The sequence below is a fragment of the Lasioglossum baleicum genome, chromosome 18 (assembly GCF_051020765.1).
Source record: "Lasioglossum baleicum chromosome 18, iyLasBale1, whole genome shotgun sequence".
Classification (NCBI taxonomy): Eukaryota; Metazoa; Arthropoda; class Insecta; order Hymenoptera; family Halictidae; genus Lasioglossum; species Lasioglossum baleicum.
The window spans coordinates 1,944,754-1,955,357 of NC_134946.1; the positions used below are offsets into that span (position 1 = coordinate 1,944,754).

Sequence of the window (10,604 nt, forward strand, 5' to 3'; positions counted from 1 at the left end):
AAATTCTGAAAAAATCTGAAATATAGAGTGTATCTATATCTTTTGTTTGCCGTTTATCCCATGTCGATATCTTTTCTCGTTTTAGAGCAAATTGCATTCAAGTGCGGGGGAATTTACCCCAATATCACCCCTACCGGTGGGGGTAGACATCTGAAATTTTACAGAATGTTTTTTTAGACGTAGAACGGTGTTTTAAGATAGGAATCAGGAAAATCGGAGCGGGGGCCGCTGGCCCATGCTTATCTGGATATTTTGGTCCAGTTTGTCGCAATTCAGATAGAAAATTTTGATTTTGCATAAAGATTTCGTTTGGTCAGTAAACGATCCTTGCTGACAACTTCAATGTGTAGAAGAGGGGATTTTCTTCGTCTGCTCCCCCCCCCCTCCCCATCGTCTTATACCGGAAGAGAGATGTCCCGAACAAGAATGGCAATCTTTCCAAATGTAAAATGATCGCAGTGAAGTCCGTTGGAATATTTATTGCACATTAATTAAAACAACATTGAGTAAGAATTACAGTTCGATCTTGCATGACAAAATATTCAGTGATAAACCCGTAGGAACATAAAAACATTTACGCACAACACCACCTTCTCGGAACGCAAAATCCCCATTTGTTTCTCAGCAAACCCGGTTTGCACTGGCAGCCCCTAACGCATTGCTGAAACACAAATACAAGCGCACGATTAGAACAGATACAACGAATACCAGTATTAATAGTTCCCACGAGTAGATCGCAATTTTCTCGTTTCTGAAATTGTAGGCTTTAAATACTAACCAGCGTGCAAACTTCTGGATTCGGATTTTTGCAAGTTGGTGGACAGGCTGTTCCGCATTCGTTCCACTCTTCATGCGGTGGACAGGTTTGGTTACCATTAGCTGTTTAATTTGTTAAATAATTTATTAGAAACTCGAAGAAGTATTTCTATAAAACTTAATGGTTGAATAATGTGGTTACTAATGTATAGACAGCAGATTTCATGCTTTCCTGACAAAATGAGTAGGTGTAATTTAAAACAGTAGCAACATTAGAAGAATTTAAAAATACTGTTATATTGTTTTCAATCTATTAATCATGTTGACGAAAGAAAATAAATTTCAATGTCACTCTACTTTGTTGCAATTCAGGTAGAAAATTTTTATTTTACAGGAAGATCCGCTAATGTCTACTAATGTTTTACAAATGAATTTCTATTACTGACGTAACGAAAATATCGATACGTTGACAACATTAAATTTGAACCTAATTCAATTATTTACATAACATAATCTACACATTTTTCTTCTTTCCAGATATTTCAGATTTTAACATATGGCCTAGTCTTCCATCTAAAAAGTTTTCAGTGCTTAAAAAATTTTATCTACACAAGATTAAAAAAGGTCGTTTCCATGGGAACTGAATTATTCATTTATAGTGAATAGGAAAAATAATATCCAAGGGATAGACATAAATTTTCCAAATAATATGCAACGGATTCAACTCCCGAGAAATGAGAAATTCGAGGAAAATCGTTATAATTGAGAAAAAATAGGTCATACGGCAAGTGATTGCAGAACAAATTTTACAAATACATCCAACAATGCAGTTTCGGATACGAAACGTTCGATTAAAGATAGATGATGTCTAGATAGTGGAGCGACACATTTTTGTAAATAACATTGAGTAAAAACAAGAGGTCGATCTTGCGTAACAAAATAATAATAAACGATACAATCCATAAAAATTGAAGAAAATTTACGTACGGCACCAATGTTCAAGAACGCACTGTCCCCATTTGTTCCTCACCAAACCAGGTTTGCATTGGCACCCTTGAACGCATTGCTGAAACACAAATGCAAGCGCCCGATTAGAACAGGTTCATCGAACGTTAGTATTTCTATCAAATATAGTTTCAAAATAGATCCCATGAATTGAATACTAACCTCCGTGCAAAATGTTGGTTTTGGATTGTCGCAAGTTGGTGGACAGGCTGTTCCGCACTCGTTCCAATTCTCATTAGGTGAACAGGTTTGGTTACCATTAGCTGTTTAATTCGTTGTAAATGATTTATCATTAGAAATTAAGGTAAATGGAGCTTTGAGGGGACCCATCTCGGATCACCTACACGTTGACATATGTTGTCAAGGACACCATTCTGAACAACTTTTGTCATTACATCCACCCGGTGCTCGGTCTTAGTTTTCGAGATATTTGCAAACAACTATTGCTAATACTGTATTTTAGTATGCGTGGTCGGACCTGCCTGACGGCCGCACAGTGGTCTGGATTGGAAAATCGTGTGCCTTTCTGCCCAAAAACGAACTTTTTCGTATCGATATCTAATATATGAACATTGCTTCCCAAATGTCCACAGACCTCGGAAATGAAGAAAATAGTACAATTTAATAAATATAATAGTTGTAATAAACATTGAAAGTAGGACATTTTAAGCGGAGTATTTTTCACGAGAAAAATTGCTTCTCTTTGATGCAGTGCCCTGACGTTCCTATTTAATATTTTCTCTGGATTTTTTTTTTAAATTGAAGAGCAGACTTTTGTGATAAAAATCATATCTTTCTATTATCTATTAATGTAAATACTCTATTTAAATAATAATGCTCAATGCCGTACGAAAAATTTGTGAAGTCCTTTCTATTTAAGATGGTATATCTTTAAAGTTTAGCCGAGTTTAGCTTTCTAACTAATTGGAATATTTTTGGTACACCTTCCTCTATATAATCATGAAAACATTAATTCCGTCCCTGTCCGTCCGCTCAAATTATTATTGTTTAAAGCTATTAAAGTTGGATACGGTATCGCATCAATTGCTGAAACTCAAGGGTCGTTGAATATGCATCTGATGTCAAAATTAAAAAAACAAAATGGCGGTCGGGTATGTGAAAAAATTATTTATTTTCGGAAATATTTGGTAATAGAATGTGTGCGAGGTATATTGTTGGTACAAATTATTACCAGATGACTTCACATAGCGAAAAATGTAAGATTTTAGTGTTATATATAAATATTGCATCCGAGGTAATTCTTTAGTGTTAAAATATAATAGAAGTTTTTATTTAATAGAAGTTTCTCGATAATACTAAAATGGGGTTTTTCAGTGGTCAAGAACGCTAGATAAATGATCGAACTAGGGCGCTATCTGCCTCCAAAGTCCTATTTTTTCGTTTATGAAGCGTAATTTGCATTACTCGGCAGCATGTAGCTATGAAAATAGCGCCATAAGGAGCTAGCACCCTAGATCGATCTTTTATCTAGCGTATTTGATTGAAAAACCCCGTGTTTGTATTATCAAGAAATCTAGAAATCTAGAAATCTCTAGAAATATAGAAATCTATCAAGGAGTCCATAGCCTGACATTTCCACATTATCCAGTTCAAGTTTCCCGCCAATACCTTTTAGATTTAAAAGTTACACGAACATGGGGTTCACGAGTTTCCAATAAAAAAATTATAATCATTATAAATTATTATAAAAAATATTTTTGACACGCTTGTAATGCGTTTTTACCTTTACGGTAATTTTTGTATATGTTGATTGCAACAAGATTTCTCGAATTTATATTTTACATATTCCATAAAACGTTACATGTGTGAAACATAAATATAAAAAATACATATTTAGAAAGTAAAAAATAGTTTGTACGATTATATTCCAAAAAATTTTTTTTAAATCAAAAATATCAATGAAAATTTATAAAAAATTATTGTTTAACAAATGCGAAAAATATTTAATTACCTATAGTTAAAAATGACTATTTTTTAAATATTTTTAGTGAAAATTTCATTGCAATATCTCTACTGGTTCAAAAGTTATAACAAAATGGCACACGATTTTCCAATCCAGACCACTGTGGGCCGGCCCTCTCCGCCCCCCACCTAATCCTAACTAATTCTGATCGCATAATATTTTCATTCTACAGGGTGTCCCAAAATTCCTGCATATCCCGGAAATGGGAGTTTCCTGAGACCAATTTGACGCGACATTTTTCTTTGCAAAACTGTTATCCGCGGCTTTGTTTAGAAGTTATTAACGAAAAACACGCCAATCAGAATGCGATATAGACGCTCGGCGCGCCAACTGTCTATTGGCCGACTGTGCCATCTCGCGTCTTGGTCGCGCTCTGATTGGTCCGTGTTTTTCGTTAATACCTCCTAAACAAAACGCGGATAACATTTTTGCAAAGGAAAATGTGGTGGTGGGGGCGAAGAGGGCCAGCCGTCAGGCCCGGCCGGCCCGACCACGCATACGAAAATCCAGAAGTAGTCTTTCAAAATTGAAAGCTCAGCTTATATAGAGTGACACTCTGTTCTGATACCCACAATGTGTTTATAAACAGAAAATAAACACATGCCGCCCCGGAACAGGCTTACGTTGCCACGGAGCATGCAAGAATACGGAAAATTCAATACAGAATTAGCGATAGTTTTTTGCGAATATCTCGGAAACTAAGTCCGAGTGACGAATAGATGTATTCACAAAAGTTGTTCAGAATGTTGTCCTTGACAACATATGGTGAAGGTGATCCGAGATGGGTCTCCTCAAAGCTACACATTTACCGAAATTAAAACAAGTATTTCAATAAAATTGAATAGATGACTGATATTGTTACTAATATATTGCAACTTAATTTCACTTACTACATTAACAAAAATATCAACACGTGGCGTAACAAAATGATAAGAAATGATAAAACACAAAAATATAAAACCATTTACGTACGGCACCAGTTTGGAGGAATGCATTGTCCCGATTTGTTTCTCACCAAACCAGAATTGCATTGGCAGCCTTGAACGCATTGCTGAAACAGAAATGCAATCGCGCGATTAGACCAGGTTCATCGAATGCTAGTATTTCTATCAAATGCAGTTGCAAAATGGATCCCATGAATTGAATACTAACCGTCGTGCAAACTGTTGGTTTTGGATTGTCGCAAGTTGGTGGACAGGCTGTTCCGCACTCGTTCCAATTCTCATTCGATGGACAGGTTTGGTTGTTTTTAGCTGTTTAATTCATTGTAAATAATTTATTAGAAACTGAGAAAATTATTTCTACATAATTGACTGACTGACTGATATTGTTACTAAAATATTACAAATGAATGTCCTAGCATGTTAAACAGCGATTCCGCATAGTAATAGGCTTGTGAAACCAAGAATTGTTAATACACAAAGTAATTTAATTATGTATAATACATAACAAAATCGAGCGCGTTAACATATTCCTTCCCTCCATATATTATCTTGCGTAATAAAATAATAGCAAGTGATAAAACCCATAAATATATATAAACAGTTACGTACGGCACGAGATTGGAGGAATACATTGTCCCGATTTGTTTCTCACCAAGCCAGGTTTGCATTGGCAGCCTTGAACGCATTGCTGAAACAGAAATGCAAGCGCGCGATGAGACCAGGTTCAGCGATTGCCATTTCCAGTGTGTACTTCTATCAAGTAGTTGCAGAATAGTTGCCATGAGGTGAACACTAACCAGCGTGCAAACTGTTGGTTTTGGATTGTCGCAAGTTGGTGGACAGGCTGTTCCGCACTCGTTCCAATTCTCATTCGATGGACAGGTTTGGTTGTTTTTAGCTGTTTAATTCGTTGTAAATAATTTATTAGAAACTGAGAAAATTATTTCTATATAATTGACTGACTGACTGATATTGTTACTAATATATTACAAATGAATGTCCTAGCATGTTAAACAGCGATTCCGCATAGAAATAGGCTTGTGAAACCAAGAATTGTCGAATCTCACATAAACCCGAATAAATCGCGCTCCTTCTTGCCGAATTACAGATCTAAAGAAAATCTCGATACATTGACAATGTTAATACACAAAGTAATTTAATTATGTATAATACATAACAAAATCGAGCGCGTTAACATATTCCTTCCCTCCATATATTATCTTGCGTAATAAAATAATAGCAAGTGATAAAACCCATAAATATATATAAACAGTTACGTACGGCACGAGATTGGAGGAATACATTGTCCCGATTTGTTTCTCACCAAGCCAGGTTTGCATTGGCAGCCTTGAACGCATTGCTGAAACAGAAATGCAAGCGCGCGATGAGACCAGGTTCAGCGATTGCCATTTCCAGTGTGTACTTCTATCAAGTAGTTGCAGAATAGTTGCCATGAGGTGAACACTAACCAGCGTGCAAACTGTTGGTTTTGGATTGTCGCAAGTTGGTGGACAGGCTGTTCCGCACTCGTTCCAATTCTCATTCGATGGACAGGTTTGGTTGTTTTTAGCTGTTTAATTCGTTGTAAATAATTTATTAGAAACTGAGAAAATTATTTCTATATAATTGACTGACTGACTGATATTGTTACTAATATATTACAAATGAATGTCCTAGCATGTTAAACAGCGATTCCGCATAGAAATAGGCTTGTGAAACCAAGAATTGTCGAATCTCACATAAACCCGAATAAATCGCGCTCCTTCTTGCCGAATTACAGATCTAAAGAAAATCTCGATACATTGACAATGTTAATACACAAAGTAATTTAATTATGTATAATACATAACAAAATCGAGCGCGTTAACATATTCCTTCCCTCCATATATTATCTTGCGTAATAAAATAATAGCAAGTGATAAAACCCATAAATATATATAAACAGTTACGTACGGCACGAGATTGGAGGAATACATTGTCCCGATTTGTTTCTCACCAAGCCAGGTTTGCATTGGCAGCCTTGAACGCATTGCTGAAACAGAAATGCAAGCGCGCGATGAGACCAGGTTCAGCGATTGCCATTTCCAGTGTGTACTTCTATCAAGTAGTTGCAGAATAGTTGCCATGAGGTGAACACTAACCAGCGTGCAAACTGTTGGTTTTGGATTGTCGCAAGTTGGTGGACAGGCTGTTCCGCACTCGTTCCAATTCTCATTCGATGGACAGGTTTGGTTGTTTTTAGCTGTTTAATTCGTTGTAAATAATTTATTAGAAACTGAGAAAATTATTTCTATATAATTGACTGACTGACTGATATTGTTACTAATATATTACAAATGAATGTCCTAGCATGTTAAACAGCGATTCCGCATAGAAATAGGCTTGTGAAACCAAGAATTGTCGAATCTCACATAAACCCGAATAAATCGCGCTCCTTCTTGCCGAATTACAGATCTAAAGAAAATCTCGATACATTGACAATGTTAATACACAAAGTAATTTAATTATGTATAATACATAACAAAATCGAGCGCGTTAACATATTCCTTCCCTCCATATATTATCTTGCGTAATAAAATAATAGCAAGTGATAAAACCCATAAATATATATAAACAGTTACGTACGGCACGAGATTGGAGGAATACATTGTCCCGATTTGTTTCTCACCAAGCCAGGTTTGCATTGGCAGCCTTGAACGCATTGCTGAAACAGAAATGCAATCGCGCGATTAGACCAGGTTCATCGAATGCTAGTATTTCTATCAAATACAGTTGCAAAATGGATCCCATGAATTGAATACTAACCGTCGTGCAAACTGTTGGTTTTGGATTGTCGCAAGTTGGTGGACAGGCTGTTCCGCACTCGTTCCAATTCTCATTCGATGGACAGGTTTGGTTGTTTTTAGCTGTTTAATTCGTTGTAAATAATTTATTAGAAACTGAGAAAATTATTTCTATATAATTGACTGACTGACTGATATTGTTACTAATATATTACAAATGAATGTCCTAGCATGTTAAACAGCGATTCCGCATAGTAATAGGCTTGTGAAACCAAGAATTGTCGAATCTCACATAAACCCGAATAAATCGCGCTCCTGCTTGCCGAATTACAGATCTAAAGAAAATCTCGATACATTGACAATGTTAATACACAAAGTAATTTAATTATGTATAATACATAACAAAATCGAGCGCGTTAACATATTCCTTCCCTCCATGTATTATCTTGCGTAATAAAATAATAGCAAGTGATAAAACCCATAAATATATATAAACAGTTACGTACGGCACGAGATTGGAGGAATACATTGTCCCGATTTGTTTCTCACCAAGCCAGGTTTGCATTGGCAGCCTTGAACGCATTGCTGAAACAGAAATGCAATCGCGCGATTAGACCAGGTTCATCGAATGCTAGTATTTCTATCAAATACAGTTGCAAAATGGATCCCATGAATTGAATACTAACCTTCGTGCAAACTGTTGGATTTGGATTGTCGCAAGTTGGTGGACAGGCTGTTCCGCACTCGTTCCAATTCTCATTCGATGGACAGGTTTGGTTGTTTTTAGCTGTTTAATTCGTTGTAAATAATTTATTAGAAACTGAGAAAATTATTTCTATATAATTGACTGACTGACTGATATTGTTACTAATATATTACAAATGAATGTCCTAGCATGTTAAACAGCGATTCCGCATAGTAATAGGCTTGTGAAACCAAGAATTGTCGAATTCACATAAACCCGAATAAATCGCGCTCCTGCTTGCCGAATTACAGATCTAAAGAAAATCTCGATACATTGACAATGTTAATACACAAAGTAATTTAATTATGTATAATACATAACAAAATCGAGCGCGTTAACATATTCCTTCCCTCCATATATTATCTTGCGTAATAAAATAATAGCAAGTGATAAAACCCATAAATATATATAAACAGTTACGTACGGCACGAGATTGGAGGAATACATTGTCCCGATTTGTTTCTCACCAAGCCAGGTTTGCATTGGCAGCCTTGAACGCATTGCTGAAACAGAAATGCAAGCGCGCGATGAGACCAGGTTCAGCGATTGCCATTTCCAGTGTGTACTTCTATCAAGTAGTTGCAGAATAGTTGCCATGAGGTGAACACTAACCAGCGTGCAAACTGTTGGTTTTGGATTGTCGCAAGTTGGTGGACAGGCTGTTCCGCACTCGTTCCAATTCTCATTCGATGGACAGGTTTGGTTGTTTTTAGCTGTTTAATTCGTTGTAAATAATTTATTAGAAACTGAGAAAATTATTTCTATATAATTGACTGACTGACTGATATTGTTACTAATATATTACAAATGAATGTCCTAGCATGTTAAACAGCGATTCCGCATAGTAATAGGCTTGTGAAACCAAGAATTGTCGAATCTCACATAAACCCGAATAAATCGCGCTCCTGCTTGCCGAATTACAGATCTAAAGAAAATCTCGATACATTGACAATGTTAATACACAAAGTAATTTAATTATGTATAATACATAACAAAATCGAGCGCGTTAACATATTCCTTCCCTCCATATATTATCTTGCGTAATAAAATAATAGCAAGTGATAAAACCCATAAATATATATAAACAGTTACGTACGGCACGAGATTGGAGGAATACATTGTCCCGATTTGTTTCTCACCAAGCCAGGTTTGCATTGGCAGCCTTGAACGCATTGCTGAAACAGAAATGCAAGCGCGCGATGAGACCAGGTTCAGCGATTGCCATTTCCAGTGTGTACTTCTATCAAGTAGTTGCAGAATAGTTGCCATGAGGTGAACACTAACCAGCGTGCAAACTGTTGGTTTTGGATTGTCGCAAGTTGGTGGACAGGCTGTTCCGCACTCGTTCCAATTCTCATTCGATGGACAGGTTTGGTTGTTTTTAGCTGTTTAATTCGTTGTAAATAATTTATTAGAAACTGAGAAAATTATTTCTATATAATTGACTGACTGACTGATATTGTTACTAATATATTACAAATGAATGTCCTAGCATGTTAAACAGCGATTCCGCATAGTAATAGGCTTGTGAAACCAAGAATTGTCGAATCTCACATAAACCCGAATAAATCGCGCTCCTGCTTGCCGAATTACAGATCTAAAGAAAATCTCGATACATTGACAATGTTAATACACAAAGTAATTTAATTATGTATAATACATAACAAAATCGAGTGCGTTAACATATTCCTTCCCTCCATATGTATATTATCTTGCGTAATAAAATAATAGCAAGTGATAAAACCCATAAATATATATAAACAGTTACGTACGGCACGAGATTGGAGGAATGCATTGTCCCGATTTGTTTCTCACCAAGCCAGGTTTGCATTGGCAGCCTTGAACGCATTGCTGAAACAGAAATGCAATCGCGCGATTAGACCAGGTTCATCGAATGCTAGTATTTCTATCAAATGCAGTTGCAAAATGGATCCCATGAATTGAATACTAACCTTCGTGCAAACTGTTGGATTTGGATTGTCGCAAGTTGGTGGACAGGCTGTTCCGCACTCGTTCCAATTCTCATTCGATGGACAGGTTTGGTTGTTTTTAGCTGTTTAATTCGTTGTAAATAATTTATTAGAAACTGAGAAAATTATTTCTATATAATTGACTGACTGACTGATATTGTTACTAATATATTACAAATGAATGTCCTAGCATGTTAAACAGCGATTCCGCATAGTAATAGGCTTGTGAAACCAAGAATTGTTGAATCTCACATAAACCCGAATAAATCGCGCTCCTGCTTGCCGAATTACAGATCTAAAGAAAATCTCGATACATTGACAATGTTAATACACAAAGTAATTTAATTATGTATAATACATAACAAAATCGAGCGCGTTAACATATTCCTTCCCTCCATATATTATCTTGCGTAATAA

General features: G+C 36.1%; 1 protein-coding gene across 1 annotated transcript; it reads right to left on the reverse strand.

The window, feature by feature from the left end:
- Positions 1-470: 470 nt before the first annotated feature.
- Positions 471-5,375, reverse strand: LOC143217837 (serine protease inhibitor swm-1-like). Its single transcript, XM_076442482.1, has 7 exons — positions 5,342-5,375; positions 4,898-4,998; positions 4,718-4,796; positions 1,924-2,024; positions 1,744-1,822; positions 779-879; positions 471-661 (listed from the first exon to the last, which is right to left on the reverse strand). The coding sequence occupies exons 1-7, from the start codon at positions 5,373-5,375 to the stop codon at positions 575-577; spliced, it is 582 nt and encodes a 193-aa protein (XP_076298597.1). The 3' UTR covers positions 471-574.
- Between the last annotated feature and the right edge of the window lie 5,229 nt (positions 5,376-10,604).

Excerpts from the sequence above, each read along its gene's own strand:
- LOC143217837 (XM_076442482.1), bottom strand. The coding sequence starts at position 5,375 with ATGCGTTCAAGGCTGCCAATGCAAACCTGGCTTG. Across the intron at positions 4,999-5,341 it reads GCCAATGCAAACCTGGCTTG|CTAAAAACAACCAAACCTGT; the intron begins GTGAGAAACAAA and ends TGAATTAAACAG. Across the intron at positions 662-778 it reads ATCCAGAAGTTTGCACGCTG|CAATGCGTTAGGGGCTGCCA; the intron begins GTTAGTATTTAA and ends TTTGTGTTTCAG.